At 36.0% G+C, this 21,149-nt stretch overlaps 3 protein-coding genes across 3 annotated transcripts in view; 1 reads left to right on the top strand and 2 right to left on the bottom strand.

Moving 5' to 3' along the window:
• The window catches only part of LOC107082853 (gap junction Cx32.7 protein-like), a 3,239-nt gene extending 1,642 nt beyond the window's left edge, over positions 1–1,597 (bottom strand). The window contains exons 1-2 of the mRNA XM_015371736.1: positions 1,469–1,597; positions 1,129–1,314 (exon numbers count right to left, since the gene is read on the bottom strand). Of these exons, the coding sequence (XP_015227222.1) occupies positions 1,129–1,314; positions 1,469–1,597 (315 nt within the window). The remainder of the gene's footprint in view (positions 1–1,128; positions 1,315–1,468) is intronic.
• A 3,489-nt stretch (positions 1,598–5,086) lies between these two features.
• On the bottom strand, positions 5,087–8,659 carry hsdl1 (hydroxysteroid dehydrogenase like 1). Its single transcript, XM_015371723.1, has 5 exons — positions 8,236–8,659; positions 6,726–7,171; positions 6,451–6,534; positions 5,899–6,036; positions 5,087–5,796 (listed from the first exon to the last, which is right to left on the bottom strand). Exons 1-5 carry the CDS (start codon positions 8,456–8,458, stop codon positions 5,731–5,733), a joined length of 957 nt encoding a protein of 318 aa, XP_015227209.1. The 5' UTR covers positions 8,459–8,659; the 3' UTR covers positions 5,087–5,730.
• Positions 8,660–8,930: 271 nt separating this feature from the next.
• Positions 8,931–21,149, top strand: part of tbc1d32 (TBC1 domain family member 32) — a 105,884-nt gene continuing 93,665 nt past the window's right edge. The window contains exons 1-11 of the mRNA XM_015371724.1: positions 8,931–8,999; positions 12,085–12,246; positions 12,351–12,512; positions 16,249–16,426; positions 16,697–16,768; positions 17,478–17,597; positions 19,072–19,150; positions 20,203–20,306; positions 20,383–20,444; positions 20,527–20,671; positions 20,752–20,811. Coding sequence (XP_015227210.1) covers positions 12,092–12,246; positions 12,351–12,512; positions 16,249–16,426; positions 16,697–16,768; positions 17,478–17,597; positions 19,072–19,150; positions 20,203–20,306; positions 20,383–20,444; positions 20,527–20,671; positions 20,752–20,811 — 1,137 coding nt within the window. The 5' untranslated portion in view covers positions 8,931–8,999; positions 12,085–12,091. The remainder of the gene's footprint in view (positions 9,000–12,084; positions 12,247–12,350; positions 12,513–16,248; positions 16,427–16,696; positions 16,769–17,477; positions 17,598–19,071; positions 19,151–20,202; positions 20,307–20,382; positions 20,445–20,526; positions 20,672–20,751; positions 20,812–21,149) is intronic.

The raw sequence follows: 21,149 nt of genomic DNA, 5'->3' as shown, positions 1-21,149 counted from the left end.
GAGGCTACTATTCACTAGTCCGCTGGATATGCCCCCTGTGTATGATCACATACGATCAAATGTGAAGATGTGGTGCAACTGAAGTATAAAGACATTCAGCTGATGATCCTTACAAAACACTAGTTGTTATACCAAAATTACATTTTAAGATAAGACTTCAGTATTTTTGGGACATTTTGATAAAATTAGTAGCAGTAGTAAGTTGTTAAAATAAATACATTAATTTAGCTTAATATAGATAGATAGATAGATAGATAGATAGATAGATAGATAGATAGATAGATAGATAGATAGATAGATAGATAGATAGATAGATAGATAGATGATAGAGCACAGGATTTAAACATTTTATAGTAAGTATTTTGTTTTCTACTGCATTTCTGTAGCTTCTCTAGGCTCAGTCTGCCTGACTTATTCCACGAACCTGCTTGCCATCTGTATTTACTCTTCACCTTTATTTTTCTTGCTCATTGAAACCACCATAGGTGTTGTTGAACACTATAGTGCTCTTAAGTTAAGCTGTGTCTCCTTCCAAGTTTTCTGACATTATTTAAGTAAATCTCTCTTATTAACACTTGTATGTATTAAAAGTGGACCTGGGCTGTGATTCTCTATTTAGACGTGTGTTTTTCCTAGATGACAGTTTTCATTAACTTTGTATACTTCGTTTTGTTCTCTTGGTATAGAAGGAATACTATTGCTTTTGCTTAGTTCTTATCTGAGCCTCTTTGTCGAAAGTTTTTTTTCCCAACAGAAATTTTTCTGAGACAAGTGTTTCTTGGTTTATCTCAACCCCAGGTTTGTAGAGAGTTGTTCCTCTCCACTGTCACCACTTTGCTTTGCAGAATTTGCTTTTTTTTGCAAGTCAATGAAATGATACAACCAACTGATGGTCTTCAGATAGATAGCTACATTTAATGCTCTGTTTTTTATAAGATGTGAGTAATTGGAGTGTAGTGGTGTGAATTTTATTGATTTAAATAAAAGTTTGACCAAACTTGCGCCAAACTTTGATGTGATTTCTGCTGTTTAAGCAAAATTAATTAAATGACACTGATGGTTAAAGAATAACTCAACAACCTCTTCTTCTTCATAAGGATGCTGTGGAATTTGCGTGGAGGAGCTCACCTTCTTCTCCACATGAATCACATGAAGGACATGGCCGAGGTACAGCAGCTGTGGCGTTGCCAAGGCGATGACCTGAAGAACCCAGAAGCGGACGTGAGAGATGGGGAAGGCGAGGTCGTAGCAGACGTTCTCACAGCCCGGCTGCTGAGTGTTACAGATGAAGTCAGACTGTTCATCCCCCCATACCTGGGTAAGGAAGTAGATGTGGGAGAGGAAACCTAGATGACCCTAGATTACTCAAGCTTCACAAATCAAACACATTTTCTCATTGTTTTTAGATCTTCTCTGTCTAGAATCAGCTACTTTCATTCCCCATACATCTCTGGGGGACCGTACAGACCTTTTCAGCGCCGGTTTGCAGGACCATGATCCGGAAAACAAACAGAACGGTGAGCCAGACCTTTCCGATCACTGTGGAGTGACTTTGCACTTTTTCCAGGAGTCGCCCCAGTAGGTCCCATTCTCCCATTTCAAACGTCAGTTATCCTTGTTTTTTCTATATCAGACAAAATGTTTTAAAACAGACATAGAGACAACCATCCTTAAAGCACACATTATTTAAAGAACTTGGCCATTAGCTTTACTCTGCATTGAAGCATACTGAGGAGAGGATATATCTATTTGATTATATTCTAAAATCTGAAAGAATTGGCCCTTAAAAGACTGAAGTTTGATACAATGGTTATCTTTTTAGAGCTGCAGGGGGCTGCTGCCTATCTCCAGTGGTCTATTGGAGAATAAGGCAGGGCACATTGCAGACAGGGTGCCAGTCCATCACAGGGAAACGCATAAAACAAGCATGCATTTCCACACAATTTTAAAGCATCATAGAGTGGCCATTGAAGCTAAAAGTCAGGATTTTTGGTAAAGGGTAGGAGGGAGGAATACCTGAAAAGAATCAAGAGAAAGAGTCGGATTGGGATTTGAACCCAGGGCTGTCTTGCTGCAAGGTGTGACAGGATTTGTTTCAAGGTAAATATAATCATGATTTTAAATTAATGCAAAACCAAACGCAATAAATTATGGAAAAGACTTAATTTAAAGATGTGCACCTGGTTGGTGATGTTATATCTCCTTTTTTAAGTCTCGTTGGATTTGTTTTAGGTAGGTAAAAAGTCAGAACAGGCTGAGTGTTTCAGAAGGCCAAGCGTGTATCGTTTCATACTGCCTTGTGACTATGCAGATAAATCCACAGCTGCAGATTTCAAGTCTTCTAAACACACTTATCAAAAGGACACTCAAAGCACACTCAAACCTATAACAAATCTTCAACAACAAACTTGTTAGTAATATTTTTCCTTTCATTAAATATTCTTCTAAATCTCTGTACATTTAAGAGTTCATATTAAATCAAATAACATTTTAAACTGTTGTGTTATACTCACACATCAATACAAATACAAATCTATTTATAGCCTTAGAAGTTCATGCAAAAGCCTTAGGATACAGACATCAAAAAACAAACTAAGTAATTTAGGATTCGGGATTGGGAAAAGGAAACTCACCTGTTGGGAAAAAAAATATAAAAATTGAGGAAATTTTGGATGAAAAGAACGACAGCTCCTGTAAAGGATGAGACGAGAGACTGAGGAAGAAACTGTGCTTCATGGTCAATTCTCTGGCTTATCTGGAAGGACGCTGTCCTAACCAAAACAAAGAGGCTTATGTGCAAATGCTGAATACGAGTGGTTGATAACAGAGAAAACTAGCAGATTTAACCAAATGTGTTTTTTTTCTGTTCATTTATTCACATTTATAAGAGTTTTTGTCTTGCAAAACTTTTTGTATCCCATAAGTATATTCAAATTATTTTACATCAGTGTGTTTTAAACAGAAAGACAAACATAAATTTGTGGATATAAATAATAACGTGAAATATGGATTTTAAATCTGATGGGCTTTTGCATTTAGTCCCAATAAACAGTTTATAGAACCACCTTTTGCTGATTTTATAGCACTAGTGGCTCATTTTTTGGACAGTAGGCTGATAGGAAAGGGGGTATGAGAGAGGGGGAGAAACATGCGGCAAAGGACCACAAGTCAGATTCCAACCCGCGTCGACCGCCTTGAGGGCTAAGGCCTCTGTACATTGGTTGTGCACACTAACCACTGCGCCACCTGCACGCCCCACCTTTTGCTGATTTAACAGTCTTAGGGGCTATGATTGTACCAGCTTTGCAAGCCTACAGAAATATTTACACTTCTTATTTTTTGATATACTCAGTCAGATAGGATGGCAAGTAATTGCAAAATTTTGTTTTTTTTTTAGACTTCCAACTGAAATTTGATTGGATTTATGCTTGGATTTTGGATGATTCTAGGAAATATATATACTTTGATCTAAACCATGGGCTGCACAGTGGCGCAGCTGACTTGCAGCAAGAAGGTTCTGGGTTCAGTTGCTGGAGTTTGCATACTCCCTGTGCATGCTTGATTCTCTCTGGGTACTCCAGCTTCATCCCACAGTCCGAAAAAAAAACAAAAAACATGACTGTTAGGTTAATTGAATACCTGTTTGTCCTGTTTGTCTCTGTGTTGCCCTGTGATAGACAGGCGACCTGTCTGGAGATAGGCACCAGCACCCTTCACAACCCCAGGAGAGATAAGCGTGTCAGTAAATGAATGGATGGATGGATTGAAACCATTCCTCAAAAGCCCTCGATGTGTTTAGAGTCCCTGACCCGCAAGAAGATGAACCTCAGCCCCAATCTTAGCTCATTAGCAGCTTCTAACATGTTTTCATTCAAAACATCCTGTATTTAATTAATCTTTTCTTTGCCAACTCATTAGCTTGTCTCTCCTTCAGAAAAAAAAAAATTTCTCTCAGCATGATGCTACCGCCACTACGTTTGACTATGAATGAAGAAAGTGAATTTATCTAGAACTGAAAAGCAAAAGGAAATCAGTAAATATATTAGAAAGGGGGGGTGAGGCAAACAGTTAATATGGCAAATAAAAACACCTGAAAAGTTGTCATGCACAAATAAACTGATGACATTTAAAAGTAAGATAAATATTTATTTTTGAGCTTTTAACCTATAGTTGTAGCAGTATGCTGTTGGTCCTACTAATAAGGCACGCAGTATTGTTTTTGTCAATATTTGGATTAAGACAAAAATTTGGATGTTCAATTAAAAATGAACTTGCTGTATTTCTTTAGTTTCAAAACAATTTGCCTTGCAGACTAATACAGCAGCTTTTTTTTGTCTCCAGGCATATCTTTAATATTTGAAAGATTGACATGCAGGTGAGTGTAGAGTAGCTTGTTTATGTGCACTTCAGGTTTGTTTATGAGGTTTGGAAACGGCCTCCGTCGAGACTGACTGGTTGCAAAACTCTGAACTCTGCTTTCTAGACGTGAATCATTGACCTGCACCTGCTGCTTTGAACAGAGGAAAAGGTGCATTAATCTGACCGACCTTTTATTGATCAGATAAAATCTTTAAAGAAATATGCTGAAAGCAAAGACAGGATATAGAAAAATAGTTTCTGAAATTCCTGAGACTGTTTTTTTTATGCATTAAGATGAAAGACGTAACAAGAAATCAGATGCGTGAATGGAAAAAGCTTTATTGGTCACCTCCTGAGTTATAATCACACAGTTTCACAAATCAAACCCAAACTGTTCAAAATTCGACCTCATAAAATTCAAAATATACATATATTGTAGAACTTATTTTTTTTAAATCATACTTTAGGAGTTGCTTGAAGCTCACAGCACCAGTTTCGACAATAAAAGCTTCACTTTTGGTCGTCACACTTCTCTGTGATTTTGATAAAGTGCAACACCCTCCGTCTCTGCCAACGTAAGAGGGACTGATAAGATGAAGACACAACAGTGCAAGATGGCGCTTACATTTATAGCCAAAGGAAACTTTAGGAATAATTTGAAGCTTTTTTTTTTCTTCCATTGTTGGCTTTACGCTCTAATGAAAACATTTATGTAGCTTTGTTTCATAATGCATTTTATCTCTCTGTAGACTCCGAAAAAGTTTGGAATTTACTGCTAGTATGTTTCCAAGTTTGGTGGATAATGGAAAAAAAGTAATAAAATATAGTTATTTACAGACTTTATTCCTTGTTCCTTCCTTCCCTGACAGGGCAGGTATTCAAAGCCTGACCCCTGACCTCTGTAGGAATGTCTGCACTAATCCATAACGACTTTTTATTTTTCCTCATTTAAAAGCCTAAAACTAGAACGCAGCTAGGCTGTAAAAAACAGAAAGCAACCAAGCAATTCTGCAAAATCTTCTTGATACGTTTTTAAGCACAAAGAAAGAAAATAGAAAACATCAGTTTACCTGATGTACCGAGTACCTATTATTTTTGTCAAAGAAAACTGTAGTGCTGTTGGTTCCGTCTTTCAATAGACAAAACTTTACATTCATATCTACCAAGATTTAAACTAAATTGTAACCTGTGCTTCACACTCATTGTTTTAAACTCATTCATTTTAATGGTAGATTTCTTCATCAATTTAGAACAATTTCATACACCAACTTTAGAATGTTGGGGTTTATTATAAATAAATACTGTCAGAAGAATGTCGAACAACATTCTTGTGTAACGAGATCCAGTAAGAGTCTTTTTCAGGTTTTAGCTTCAGATGAGGAACATCCGAGACGCCAGAATCCAAATCCACTCAGGAATACATCTCATTAGTCCATACTGTTAGAAAAAACAAAGAAACAGTTTTTCATTGATTTTATTTCAACTATAAGATGCCTCAAACATAAGGAATAAAAATTCACTTAGAAACATGTTGCTGACCTGAAGTGTATGAGGCCAGTAGCCTGTGGTTCTGTTGGAGACCCCCAGGGTGGAAATAGCGTGTCGAGCATAGATCCCCGGACTTGGAGCAAACAATCCTTCTCTTGAAGAAGATGACTGATCTCTGCTTGAAGCTATCTGAAATACAAATAGAAGACAAAAAAACAACTTCAGGGATCTCTAAATCTGCTTAATTTGTGCACAACGGCTTCTTTTTTTTTTTTATTAAAACAACACACAAAATTGTTTTAACAATTGAAAATTGATGTTCTTTAGGCAAATCTGAACAAAACTTTTTTTTTGCAAAAAACAATGAAACAGATATTAATTAAATAAAGTTTCTAGTAGTGATAGAGATAATATGCTAGAAAGTGCAAGAGAAAAAAAATAAAAACATTTGCGATGTCTTTTATGTTTCATGCTTCAATTCCTAATTAGTGTCTCAAAAAGACTTTTTGTTTAAATGTGCAGTTTAATCAATTAAAGAAAAGTTGATGATGTTTGTGACATGCTTTGAACCTGAAACTCTCTGAGATCTCTACAGTTAATTACCTGCAAAGGAATCAGACTTTGAACAAAGATTCCTTTGTTGCTGTACTCAAAACGAAGAGCTCTTGAGAAATGATCCAGATACCCCTGCAATTGTGGAAAAAAATGAAATTAGTGCAAGTATTAAATGTTGTAGAAAGAAGTGAAGACAAGCTTAACTAGTTGCTTATATGAAGCTTCAACCTAAAAGTATATTTTTTGTGTATCTAATCTGGCTCATTTGATTATTTTTTGCCATTTTTCCACAAAAATTAATTCCTTAAAGAATTTTATCTTACAGCAAAGGCCGTGAGTGGAACTCTTCCAGGTAGGGGTCTGCAGCAGGTCCCTGAAGATATATTAACTACAGCCCCTCTGCCGCGCTCCACCATCCCTGGCAGCACCAGTCTGGCAACCAGAGTAGCAGCAGTGACGTTTCTATTCACCTGATCCAACACACCCTGCTCAGGAATCTCTAACAGGCTTTTGGGTGAGGCCGATATTTCCTCCACACAGTTCACCAGGAAGCCAATATCTTTACCGCTCAAAGCTTCTAATAAGGGTTTGATCGGTGCTTGGCCCAGAGAGAAACTTGCAGTGACAACGGAAGTCTCCACCCCATAAGTTTGGGAAAGGAATGCAACGGCGTCTCTCACAGTGGAACCGTCTTCAGTGATGAAGATGATGCTGACGCCATTCTGAGCTAGCTGCTCTGCATATGCGTGAGCTACTGGTTCAGATGCACCTGTTAGGAGAAGATAGATTTGGTCATACACCTAAACAAACACTACCAAAATAATATAGTTACATCTACTATAGGGAGAAAAGGCTTTTCACATATTAAAGAACTGATTATACATATTCATATTATTATATCTGAAATACTTTGATAGACTCGATTAAACGTGGACAGAATTATTCTATGCCGAACAGTTAGAGATTTTTAAACTTTTTTCTTCATGTGGAAGCTACAAAAATGGGAGCAGTTTTAACACATTTTGCCACACCTAAAGTAGGGTTTAGTTTGAAAGCTGCTGTACTTAACATTGGGTGAAACATAAATCAAACTTTACTTAAAGATTCTTTAAAAAGGAGGTCTTCAACAAGGGGTCCACGGAGGTACTGCATGTGGGTTGCGAAAGTTTTGGTTAATTACTTTTTTTTTATATATTCCCCCATGCAATTCTTTCCACTAATTGAAATGTCTTTAAATCCACATTAACATGAATTCAACACACTGTAGTTAACAGAAAAATGGAGGCAGAAGATGTGTTTCAGTCATCAATGCACACATTCAGTGACACACAGGAGCTCTTTCAAGCTGGGCACCATTTCATTCACACCTGTCGCATCAATCAGGAATCAGAAACACTTTAATAATCCCAGGGGGAAATTACTTTCATTACATGACTCCATCTGTAATAGAGTGACTATAGAACCAGTTTGATAGAACACAATTTCATACAATTGGGGGTCCTTGGCCTGGAAAACGTTGAATACCCCTGCTTTAAAACATTGTAAAAGTGATTACATCATCATCAGTATCAAGTCTTTTTTTAAAAAGAACATAAAGTTCCTAATTTTAACAAGAGTTTTACACACATGTAAAGTTGATGGAGCAATGCATTGCTAATCTCTATGTTGGAACTAGTCACCTGATTCAAATAAGGCTTTAGCACTACCACCAAATTCAGGGAGTATATTCAATATGTCTGTTTACAACTAAATTTCAAATGACTAAAAATAGCAAACTGCATTTTTAAGAGTGTAGCGGTGAGCAGTTCCACTTCAATTGCAATATTTTCTTACCATAAATAACAGCCCATTCCCCATATCTTTGGGTCAGCTTCCCACGACTGGGCAACATCCTCGGCAGGAAATGGACCCTAACTACCATGCAGCAGTCTCTCAGCAGGACAACTGCTTTGCTGGCCGTGTACAGAGCCCCGATCAAGGCCAGAGCCTCGAAGTGAGAGCTGCAAGACCGAGAAATGTCTCTGTACAAAAGGTGAAAGCTGTCAACAGCCGCCATGCTAAACACCCTGCTAGTGATGTTTACACCTTTTAAATGCTTAAAAGTGAACGAGGGGACGGTTAAATGTTAAGCTATTAGGCACACACAAAAATATATATAAAGCCGTTTTCCTAAAGAGTAAATTTAAATGAAAGTTGTGCTTTTACGGTCGCTGTAAAAGGTAAAACGTCTCCTGCACGTCATCCGGGTTCAGAAACAAAACATTGGGTCACGTGACGGTAAAGCGTCATCCCTGGTGCATTCAAATCTCCCGGAGAAAAGCCACCAAATTGCGTCCGAATACGCAGCGAGTTAATTAAGTGAAATATGAATACAATTTTTAGGGAAAGCTTTTTAAGTATATAGCTATAGTTGTATTTAAGTAAACTATATTGATCAAAGAAGCCTTCAAGTTTATTAAATTCAAATGTAGTTTGAAATTACCAACAGTATCTTAACATAACATGATGCCCCTCCTAAACCAGGAGTAGTCGTTTCCATAGAGACACGGCTTTCCATGGCCAGTGATGCTAAAGCGTTATTGTTGCCTCGTTTAAAGGTAAATGTGCCTTATTTTTCACTTGACTTTCCTATATATGGTTTAGTAGTTTTCTGTTGCTTGAAGGGGTTACAGTGTTCAACTCTTATTATGACAAAACGGAGATAATTTGCCCGTAGTTAGCTGTGTTCTAGCAGTTAGCATCATTTAGCATCATTTAGGTGAAGAAGGGTTGGATTTTGTAGCTATAGCCCCTAGAATTCCGAGTTTTAAGAGGATAATATTAGCAAACGTAAAGTATTTATGGGCTAGTAGACCATTTAATAGCGTGAGATGTTATAGAAGGAAGCAGGTTTCCACACCTGTTGCAGATTAATTAATTAGTCCGCCTGCTGTGCTGATGAGGTGGGGGTCCAGAATTGGCTAAAAGAAGATAAATATATACAAAACCGAATAAATGTCTCAATGCAATAAACGAATGACCTAAAATAAATGCAACAAATATAAAAAAGTAAAAGCTATAGTCACATTATTTGATGATATGTAATTAATATTTCATGTTTACATTCGGTTTATTTTTTTTTTTAGATATGTTCTTTTATTTACTTTTGCTAATTAACATAAATGTGTTTTCTTAAAATATATCAACCATTTCCTTTCGCTTTTACTTACATTTGTTAACTTATTTCTTTCTATAATATGGAAACAGTTTTTATTCAGTTAAATATAAAAAAGTACTGCTATAATTATTTATAAATAAAAAGTAAAATAAATAGATGTCTTTATTAAAATAAACAAAATACATTTTTAAGAAGAACATTTTAGCATATTTTTAGATTTATTCATTGATTTCATTCTTTATTTCTTAAGAGATATATGTATCTATTTCAAGATGTATTCATTCAAGTATATTAATTATTTGTTATGATTTATCTGTTTACTTTAAGATGCCTTTTTATAAATGTTTTTTTTTCTTTCAAGAAACATTATTATTTCCAGATTTTTTTTTACATTTAATTAATTAAGGAATTTTAAGGGGCATGGTTTTCTCTCCGGGACAGCTCTGGGTCAGTTTTGAGGACTTAGTAAATTAGATTTAATGTATCGATTTTCTTAAGCACATTTATTTTTTATATTTTAAGATATTAGAAACATGGAAGTGAAGCAAAATTTAAAATCATCAGTATTCCCATTTTTTCTATCAATAATGTAATATTAAATGAAATGATCCAACTGAAACACTATTTAGTTTATTTAGATTATTAATTCTTTTTTTTTTTTGCTCTTGTTAATACCATTGTTGGTTTCCCAAAAGTATAAAACAAAGTGAATAAATTATAAAAGAAAAAAATAAGGAGATATTGCACAGTTCAAATAAATGTATACTTTACTTTTCTTTATATAAAGGACTATCCTACCTGTTAGAGAGCCTTTTGAGTAAAAAGTTAATCCATGGCTGGTTACTGGGATGGAGACATTTGATTTGAGCTGTTCTGTAACATTTGTGGGTTTCTATATTTTTAACCTTCCATTTCAGCCTTTTCAGAATTTTGTCTAATTTATCCTTGAAAGCTAGACATGTTCTCTTTAGCATTTTGTCTTTAGCAGTGGCTGAGCTAGAAAGTAGGCGCCAGAGCCAGTTCAGGGTCAATCTAAACCAATCATGCTACATAGATAAGTACAACGTCTGTATTTTCTGAAAGAAAGTCAAAAAAGGCTGATAAAAATTTCATTAAGTCCTTGCTAATGAATAAAGGCACATAATAATCCATATTTGGTTTCTACATTAATTAGTTATGACTGCATAATATACATCTTGATCAGGTTGAGGAGTTTTTTGTTTTCCCGGATCGGATAATTCAGCTCATTACTTTTGTTCGTTCATGTTTAAGATACTAACAAGAAAAATGTTTAATTGAAAAAAAAAAAAACATTTCAGAAACAGCTTTTACAATGTAAATTAGTTTGTATCTACAATAAAAATAAAATAAGAAATATATATAATATAAGGGCTGCACATTGGAGCAGTGGGTAGCACTGCTGCCTTGCAGCAAGAAGGTTCAGGGTTTGATTCCCTGCCCGGGGTCTTTCTGCATGGAGTTTGCATGTTCTACCTGTGCATACGTGGGTTCTCTCTAGGTACTCCAGCTTCCTCCCACAGTCCAAAAACATGCCTGTTAGGTTAATTGGCTTCTCTAAATTCTCCTCAGGTATGAGTGTGTGTGTGAATTGTTGTTTGTCTTGTTCGTCTTTGTGTTACCCTGCGATAGTCTGGTACAGCTAGAAATAGGCACCAGCACCCCTCTCAACCCCATTAGGGATAAGGGTGAAGGAAAATGGATGGATCGATTAATAATGTACATGACATCACCGCCATTACAACCAAAAAGACCTGCATCATAAGCTTCTTAACGTACTTATAAACAAAGAAAGATTTGAAACAGTGGTGAAATTATTTGTTTTATTTGTGATGCATAGATAAAATTTAAATGCCAAGTGATTTACAGGACTTAGAATTTTAGTTTTTACTATATAATAAAAATGATGAATTCCACAATATCTATAATAAGCAAACTTTGCATGTTTACCCAGCAAAAATAGCATTAATTTTCAGAGTGTGATCGCAGGACACTCAACATACAGTTTCCTACTAATTGTGATCATTGTGATAGTGCAAGTCCTAAAACTCTATGTAACAACATGTGAGCCCTCTCCTTCTTTCACCGGTTCGTCCCAACCTCCATTTTCTGATCACCTTTCTCCTTGTTGCCGCTGGATGCACCAGCATGGTAGTGAATTATGTCCACATCGGAGGAACAAATCATTTTGGGTTAGCCTATGAATGGATAAGCTCCTTCTCTTCTCTTTATTTTGAACAGTATCTAATCAATGGACTTTCAGATTATCAGTGGTGAATTGAGGTCTTACTGCATTCATGTTTCTGAATTGAAGAACATTATAACTCACATTATAACAGCAATAAAAACACCTCCTTGTCTATCCTCAGAGACTGTTTACAGCTGTTGTTATGCTTAGAGGAATGATATTTAGTTTAAACAATGACTGCATGTTTTATCTTCTTATTCCCACTGTTGACAAACTTGGATCCTATAAACCCCCAAGTATTTGTCTTTTTATCCATCAGTTCAACAATGTCAAAGCTGTCTGCTGATGATGAGTTGCAATTACAAACGCTCCTCAAGCAGCTTCTGAGAAGCATCAGTGACAAGATCTCTGGAGCACCATCCCCTGAAAGTGCTGAAGAGATCCTCCTCTGTTTGGAGGAGACTGACAAGAACTTCCACAAGTAAGGCCACAAACAGGTTGTGTCATAACTTTAGGGTCATGATCTCTAAACCATGATAGAATGTTATTGAAATTTACAAAGGCGAATGGATTTTGTTCTTTCAGCTATGAGTTTGTCAGATACCTCCGCCAGCATGTGGAGAGCTCTATGGGGACGGTGGTGGAGGAGGAAATACAGAACTTAACCAGAGGAGGACAACATGCAGTTGGAGCGGCACATGATACCTTAATTCAAGCTGCGACTCGGAGAACAAGAAACTCGGCTCAGTAAGTGTAGCTCAGTACATTTTTTGTTTTTAGTTCTTTTTGGTGCAGAAAAGGCCTGTTAGAACTGGAAAAAACACCCTCTAAAAAAGTTAGCTTTTGACTTTTTCTAAAAGAATTTCAGACTTTCCCTTTATTTATGTGACAGTCTTCCTAGTACAGTGGTACATTTAATGTCTTTATGCGTTGTTTATTAAAAATTATAATTGTTCGTTAAAAATTCTACACATCTCCATGAAAAAGATGAAATATTGGAGACTTAATCTATTGATTATTTTTTTCCTTTAATCGATGAATAATCAGATATCCAAAGGTTCCTTAAAGAAGACTTTTTACGAAATCAAACCAGGTGAAACTAAAACTTTTCCACATGAGGATTTCTGGATAGAGCATATTGACAGACGAAAAATTCTTTTTATCTTAAATGCAAAATGTTTATATATTATTTTACAATATTGGTAGAATTACTGCTTTAATTTGGTCACTCTGTCAGCTAAAGACATGTTTAAGAGTCCTTACACTCCAGTTTATGATTAATCAATTACTAAATTAGTCAATGATTAATTCAATATTCGTTTAATCAGGATTAATCTGATTAATTATTTCAGCCCTATTTTATATTATACCATAATCATTTTGTTTATCATATTAGGGCCAACAAATGTTACTGAGGGTGCCAAAGACAAAACCCAAGCTCAGAGGAGAGCGTGCTTTTTCTTTTAAATGACCTTCCCTTGGCCATTAGACAGGCCTCTTCACTTTCTGATTTTAAATATCTTCTTAAGATCTATTTCCTTTTCTTGGCTTTTAACACAATCTGAGATGTTGACATTGTCTTACCATGTTTCTTTTTTTCTTGATTTTTATTTTGTTTCTACTTTTATACACCACTTTATTTATTGTTTTTTAATGATTGATTGTTTGTATTTATGATTATAACACTTTGGTCCTGTTGGGTGTTGAAAGTGCTTTATAAATACATTAGGTATGTTATAGTAAAATAGGGGTGGGTATTGGCAAAGAAGTCATGATTCAATTCGAATCACGATTCACATGCCACGATGCGATTCTATCACGATGCATCACGATACTTGAAATATTGCGATGCATCGCGATGCATTGCGATATTTTCTCTGAACACTGTAAGAAAAGGATACAGCCATTACCAGTGGCTGACTGGCTGGGTGTGATCTGGATAGTGTCTTCAATTGATACATAACTGAAAGCAACTGAATTCATGCCATGAAAACAAATACTGGACAGAAATATTACTATTACTGGTGTGGAAACACTGACAAAAAGATCTTAGGATTCATCAAACTTAAAATAACAAAATAAGGATAATCAGTGCCGTTTACATGGCCTCAGTGGTCCTTTAAACCAGTGAAATGAAAACATTCAAATGTTTATTTCCCCTTTTGCAAATGACGTGCATCATATCAATTTCGTTTTTACCTTCCTTGTTTTGTAAAGCCAGAATGCATCCAAGCATCTGACTTGAAATGTGATGGAGCCGCGCAGCGAATTTTCTCAGTCTCCTCCGTATTTTGTTTACGAATGACTAGTCTCAGTATCCCACGGCCGGACATGCTTGTGACACAAAGCAGAGGGCGTCAACACATCCACAGCGACATCTGCTGGACTGGAAGTTGTATTCCACTTGGTTTGGCTGATGTGCGCCAACCATTAATGTATTTTATTTGTTCATTTTTTTTTTTTATAATCGATTCTTGCCTTCAAGAATCGATGCAGTAGATCACAAAAATTAGAATCACGATGCATCGATTTGACGATTATTTTGCACACCTTTAGTAAATGTATGGTGTGCAAAATACATTTAGATTTATAAAACCATTCTGCATGTCTCTGCACACCTTGGCTTTATGAACCCTCATGCGTGCAACTGGTGTCCCCCTTTAAATAAATATGCACATTTGTAAAGATACCTGGAAAGCTCCCACCCTGTGACCAAAACAAAAAGCATAGTAATAGTGGTCAGTAAGGTTAAAAAGGGAAAGTTTATTATTTGTGAATTAGAGCTGATGATGTCAGAGGTGAAGGTAAAAGTAGAATCCTCTTTGGCAGTCCATCTGTTATGTAATGTATAAAAAATGGTGTGCCTGAAAGTGACAAATGTTAACAGCATAGCTAAATATTCATCAATCTGCTACAAAGAAGCATTAAGCATACTGAGTTATTGAAGCTGGCTTTGGGTGGCAGATTAAGGCGAATCTCAGGACTACAGTGACAGGAACATGAAATCCAAGGAACCCTTTTCTGCTGTTGCCAGTTCTTCCTTAGAATGACTCATCAAACACTGTGTCTTACTGACCAGTCTGCCAGCTTCATCTGAAATGTCCCGCTTGTAAGGAACTTCAGCATGGACAGAAAATAAACTAGGAACAGCCGTCCACGGTTCCTCCTGTTTCACTCTGTAACACTGACCTCAGCTTTTTAGTTGGAAGATCTAACGCAGGCTATTGAGCCTCAAATCACCATGAGCCACCAGGAAAGCACAATATCTGAAAACACGCTTTCTCTGATCTTCCATTGGCGATATCCTCCTGCACACCTGACTCATTTGGAATGCAATTACTTTCTCAGGGAGAATGATGGAGTCCCGTCTGACAATTGACACGAGTTTTATGCTCCTCTGCTCCCAGACTAATGAGCATTTTTATTTAAACCTCTAAAGCACTGGGAAATTACAGTTCACATCTGATCAGTATCTTTTTAAAGTGTTTTATGTGCTTATATGCTCAGCAAAATATTTTGAATCATAAAACTAACCTTATAAATAAGTAAAAAATTTGCCAACTACTGTGTAGTCTGTGTAATTATTTACTTATTTATAAGGTCAGTTCATCTCTGCAGTGCGAGTGCAATAATCCAAGTCAACTACTGTGTAGTCTGTCCTTAGCTCTCTACGGTGCAGATATTTTTATATCCAAAGAGAAGAAGAGTTACATCTTTTTCTTTTATGCTCTTTAGTACTATATACACTTTTTTATATTGTATGTTGTATTTTTATCTTTAATGGCATCTTGCTTTAACTCTGCCCATTGTACTCGATATAAGCTACTGGAACCAGAATCTCCCTAAACAAGTAAACCCAAGGGATAAATAAAGAGTCTAGGTCTATAAAAGCTCATTTTTATATTTCCCGACTTGTGTATAAAAAAATCACATAACATAAATGAGAAGTCTTAAGTTTATAATTTCACACAATTACATGTTAAGTCACTGAAATCTGTTTTTAAACATTCGCCTGCCTTGTCATCCATCACTCTGTCGTTACAGTATGTCTCTAGATCTGTCAATCAGATCAACATCAGTTCAAACGTCTGACTGCCAGTTACTCCCTCAGTTTGTCCATCCATCTGTCCTTCCTTACAGCCTAAAAATTCCTATTAAATCCAAAAGCCATATTTAAATTTCCAACGTTTTGTGTTGTACTTAAAATGTGACAAAAACATTTCAGGATAAACATATTGCCTAATATTTTTTATGCTGTTCTCACTCTCATTCATATACTACCCTCTCTATAGGCATAGTTTCTACACACCCAGTTACACTGTATGTTTTCAGAGCAGGCTTTGTTGCCATGCATTAGAAATATCCTGAGAAATTAGAAATTTGTAATTTTTTTTTAGCTAAATCCCTTGAATAATAAAACATAATGATTACAACTGCTTAATGCTGGGTATGTCGGTAAAACAACTTCCCATGTCTGTAACAGGTACCGTCTGATGATACAGACATTAAAAAACACCATGATGGTGGTTGTGGAGTCTCTAATCAACAAGTTTGAGGAAGACCAGCTGAGAAAGGAGGAGATGAACAGAGCGATGGAGCGGTGTCAGTCCAGCAGCCAGTACGCCGATAACTGCTCAGACAGCGACTCCTCCTTCAACCAGGTCAGAAATGCAGCTATCTAAAGGAAATGCAGTAAATAAGAGAAGTAAAGAAATGTATTTTAGATTTCAGTTTTCTTCTCTATTTTTTTTTTTGTTTAATATTTATAAAGACATGAAGCCAATATTTAAAAAGGATGCCCTAAAATAGTCTTAGATAGTTGTTTAAATGCAACTATTTAATGCTGAGTGTTTTTCCCCCCAACAATCAATAACTAAACGTGTTCATATGATAATTATTGCTTTATGTTTCTTTTCCCTGTTTGATTCCAGAGTTATGCTTTCATCAGACAGGAGCAGCTGCAGGCGCTGGCGGAAAAACTTGACCCCAGCAAGCCCAAAGAGGTACCGGGAAAAAAAATGTGAACGTAATACTGCCTCTTCTTCTCCCTAAGCACCATTCTTTAAAGACCAGGCTTGTAAACTAAATAGATTTTTTTTTTCGGTGGGTAAATCTAAGGTTTAATAAGGTTATTAGGAATTATAAACCAACTGGATTTACACAGCTAATTGAGTTTATGTCTTAGCCCTTCAGAGGGAATTGCCTTTGTTTAGTGGGATCAATAGCCACACAGTTAACAGCATTGGATCAATCAATCTTTGTTTATAGAGCGCTTTACTCACCTTAAATGATCAGAGTGAATACAAGAATAGAAAAAATGGAATAAGAAAAGCTTTTAATTACAGTATTAATGATACAAATATTAAACAAAATGAAACAATAATTTAAGAAAATATTTATAAGAGCAGCTTGATTTGCCTGTTCAATTAGAATGGTGAGTTTTTAAATAGATTTTTAATCATTTTAGGTAATGACCCTAAGATGGAAGATCAGCCCAACAATTAAGTCGCAATAAAGCTCATGTAATGAATCAGAGGAACAAGAAATGTTCATCACAATTTAGAAGTTAATATTAAAGGTACAGGCAGCCGGTGCAGGGAGGACATTATCGTAGTAATATGCGTGGTTCTCTTTTAATTGGTCAGCAGGCAGGCTGCAGTGCTTTGGACAGTCTGATCAGGTTTTGGGTAATTGTTGTAAATGTGTGTTTAGGTGCGGCGTGAGGCTCTGCAAGCTCTCTGCGGCGCTCCTCTTTCTGACGTTCTGAGCTGTGAGAGCTGGAACACTCTGCAAGCGAACCTCTGTGCAGCTCTGACTGAACCTGACCTCAGCGTGAGTCCTCATCTACTTGTTGCCCTAACCGTCCATGTCTTATTAATATTGCATCTTTTCAGTACTAAATCACAAGAGAATGCTTTCTGATATCGCATATTACTAATAAACATCTTTATGCAACAAACTCTAAGTAATACTGCAAAAACAATCTAGAAATGAGTAAAAATCTCTTAAATTAAGTGTATTTAGCCGTAATTTGAGCAATTAATACGGTTATTTGCCAATGGAATGAGTATTTTTACTCTTAAAATCAGATAATTAAATAATATGCACTTGAAATAAGACAATTTAATTGTTTTATCTTATTTTAAATTTAAATTGTCTTGTTCCATTGGCCAGGTGTCGCACTTACCTCCTCAATACAATGGGAAAAAAGCACTTATCTTAAGAATAAAATTACTTTTAGATTTCTTTTTTTTTGCAGTGTAATTTTATTTTCAGGTTAAAGTGCAAATATTCATAGTCCTGTGCTGGATCAATCAAAAAAGGAGGAGCTAGATTGGAAGCAGAAGGAAAATAATGAACTGTTTAAAAAACCTTTCACCAATTAAAAATCTGAAATGTGTGGTGTACATTTGCATTCAGCCTTTTTTACTCTGATGGAACAAACCGTATCATGAAGACAGGTGAACTAGAAGGCTGTGGAAATGTTTGAGCAACCAGTGCATTATCTGAAATAAAAAAGAACAAAATATATGATGAATCAGAAAATTTGCAAAGAGGTAGTGAATCTGGAAAAGCTCCACAGCTCAAAAGGTAGAGTCTGTTAAAACCACTGTAGTTATCATGGTCTCTATCAACCTGGACTTTATAGAAAAGTGGAAAAGTCATATAAAGTTTACCTTTCGCTGTATTTTATGTTTGGGTCAATATTTTTAGCATATTTTATATAAGAATAAACATATAAAATATATAAACATATTTTATTTGCGTTCTAACAAAAATAAATCAACCAAATGGGATAGATTAAGTGCATTCAAGTTTATAATAAATACTAGCCACACTAAACAGAGCTTTTATATGGAAACTTGTCGATAACCCAACTGAAAAAGATCTTTCAACATTTAAAGTAAGCGCCATTTAGAAATATATAGGTTATTAGTTACTAGCTTGAAGATAAAAGACTGGTTTGGTTAATACATTTATGAAAGAGCCACATACTGTAAAAAGTGTTTTTTAATGACAAAACGTTCCAGAGAAGATCCTCTTAGAAGAAAACATGTCTGAGGCTGCAGAAAACAAGGAACTGGGGCAGAGCTTTACCCTCCAACTGTGCAACCACTCCAAACATACAATTAGCCATTTGTTTACAAAAAAAACTTTGTCTTGGATTATCATTTTACAAAATAAGATATCTGGTGGTTTGTGGTGTTAAGTGAATCACTGTTGTACGGATGGTTGTACTTTTACAGGGCGCTGAAGTTTCTTTATTTTTGTTTCTAAATGTTCTCTTTTATTTCACTCCCTTTAGGAGAATGTGCTGCGTTTCTTAGCTAAAAGCTTCTCCTCATCTCCGCTGAACGTGACGCGAGAAATCTACACCAGCTTCGGTAGGCCGCTCTTCTGAGTCCTTCCGTGTTGTGAAAGTTTATTTTGCAGCATATTAAGTTTTATTCTAACAAGTTAACCCAAATATATCAAATTAAGCTTAGATGTATGAGGGTTTCAAGAAAAAATCTGCATGCACTGGAAAAACGGTCTAGNACCCTCCAACTGTGCAACCACTCCAAACATACAATTAGCCATTTGTTTACAAAAAAAACTTTGTCTTGGATTATCATTTTACAAAATAAGATATCTGGTGGTTTGTGGTGTTAAGTGAATCACTGTTGTACGGATGGTTGTACTTTTACAGGGCGCTGAAGTTTCTTTATTTTTGTTTCTAAATGTTCTCTTTTATTTCACTCCCTTTAGGAGAATGTGCTGCGTTTCTTAGCTAAAAGCTTCTCCTCATCTCCGCTGAACGTGACGCGAGAAATCTACACCAGCTTCGGTAGGCCGCTCTTCTGAGTCCTTCCGTGTTGTGAAAGTTTATTTTGCAGCATATTAAGTTTTATTCTAACAAGTTAACCCAAATATATCAAATTAAGCTTAGATGTATGAGGGTTTCAAGAAAAAATCTGCATGCACTGGAAAAACGGTCTAGAAATAAGTAAAAATGTCTTAAATTAAGTGTATTTACCCTTAATTTGGCAAGGTAACTGAGATGATATGCCAATGGAATTAGTATTTTTACTCTTAAAATAAGATAATTAGATAATATGCACATGAAATAAGACAATGCAATTGTGTTTTCTTATTTTAAGTGTAAATCGTTTTGTTCCATTGGCAAAATGTCTCTTTTACGTCCTCAATCCAAGAACAAATGCACTTATTTTAAGAAAAAATTACCTATCTAGATTTCAAATTTTTCCAGTGTGTAGTTGTTCTCGTCCCCACAGGTTAATTACTTAGTGTTTTAGGTAAATAGTTTTGTTGACTCTTAATTATTTTTACTAAATAGTACATATGTATGTAGGTACAGCTGGATATGTGTTTTTACTGTAGGATATATATAAACTCACACTGTTTTTAATTATATATTTTTTTTGTTTCTGAGCAGCAAAGAGTGTAGAATCAGGCTTTCGGTCTCAGGAGTTAAGCTTCCCTACTGGATCAGCTACGGTCGACATTAACACTCCTCAGATCAGTCGTCTCCTCAAACAGGTGCTAACCATCTCCTACATCTACTACCTAACAGAAACTTTTGTCTGATGCTTTATTTTCTGTTCTTCTGTCTCAGGTTCGACTCATGAATGACTTTCAGAAAGATGTGACGACCTTCTGGATCCGTCACCCAGAGAAGTGAGTTCTTCTCTCTGTGGGACTGGATTTTACTTTTTAATTATATACCAACTTTCTTTTTTTTATATGCGTCTTTCTTCAGATATATGGAGGAGATTATAGAGAGCACATTCTCCCTTCTGTCCATCTATCATGAATGTGGCTCCAATGGAGCAGAGAGAACACTGGAACCGGTCCACTTGCTGTCCTTACTCGATATTAAAGCTACCTGGTTTAATAAATGGATGGTGCGTATGCCCTCTGAACACATGATTTAGACGTGTTTGTTGCATATAGATTCAACTTTCATTCTCCTGTCCTTTCTCAGCATGGCTACTACAGCAGGGCGGTGGTTTTCAGGCTCCTGGAGAAAAAATACAAGTCTCTGGTGGGTGATTCAGTCAATCATGTCTCTCAGCTGCCTTCTTGCAGCCTATTCTGCACATAAAAAAGAATCTTGAGAGAAGCAGCTGAGCCTCAGGATTATTTCATGGATGGCAATCAGACCAGCAGCAAGAAACCAATCCTTAGTGTGTATCAGTTAAAGCACATCAACAGACTTACTCAGCCAAGCCCTGAGGTGGTAAATCAGAACCACAATATTTTTTTAGTATTGCCATATTTATTCAGATAATTCATTATTACTACTACTGAAGCCATATTCACAATCATGTGCTGTTTGTGCTTAAAAATACAGGTTTGAAATGTTGCAATAAAGGTTAGAAT

Source organism: Cyprinodon variegatus, unplaced genomic scaffold (genome assembly GCF_000732505.1).
Source record: "Cyprinodon variegatus isolate N-32 unplaced genomic scaffold, C_variegatus-1.0 Scaffold64, whole genome shotgun sequence".
In the NCBI taxonomy this organism is placed as follows: Eukaryota; Metazoa; Chordata; class Actinopteri; order Cyprinodontiformes; family Cyprinodontidae; genus Cyprinodon; species Cyprinodon variegatus.
The sequence above is the reverse complement of the archived record's forward strand: the minus strand, read 5'-3'. Positions and strand labels throughout refer to the sequence as shown.

What these genes read in the sequence shown, in the direction of transcription:
- hsdl1 (XM_015371723.1), bottom strand. Translation starts at nt 8,458, where the DNA reads ATGGCGGCTGTTGACAGCTTTCACCTTTTGTACAGAGACATTTCTCGG. An exon ending in TTCCACTCACGGCCTTTGCT is followed by an intron (nt 6,535 to 6,725) that starts GTAAGATAAAAT and finishes CCACAATTGCAG; the next exon opens with GGGTATCTGGATCATTTCTC. An exon ending in AAAGTCTGATTCCTTTGCAG is followed by an intron (nt 6,037 to 6,450) that starts GTAATTAACTGT and finishes TTTGTATTTCAG; the next exon opens with ATAGCTTCAAGCAGAGATCA.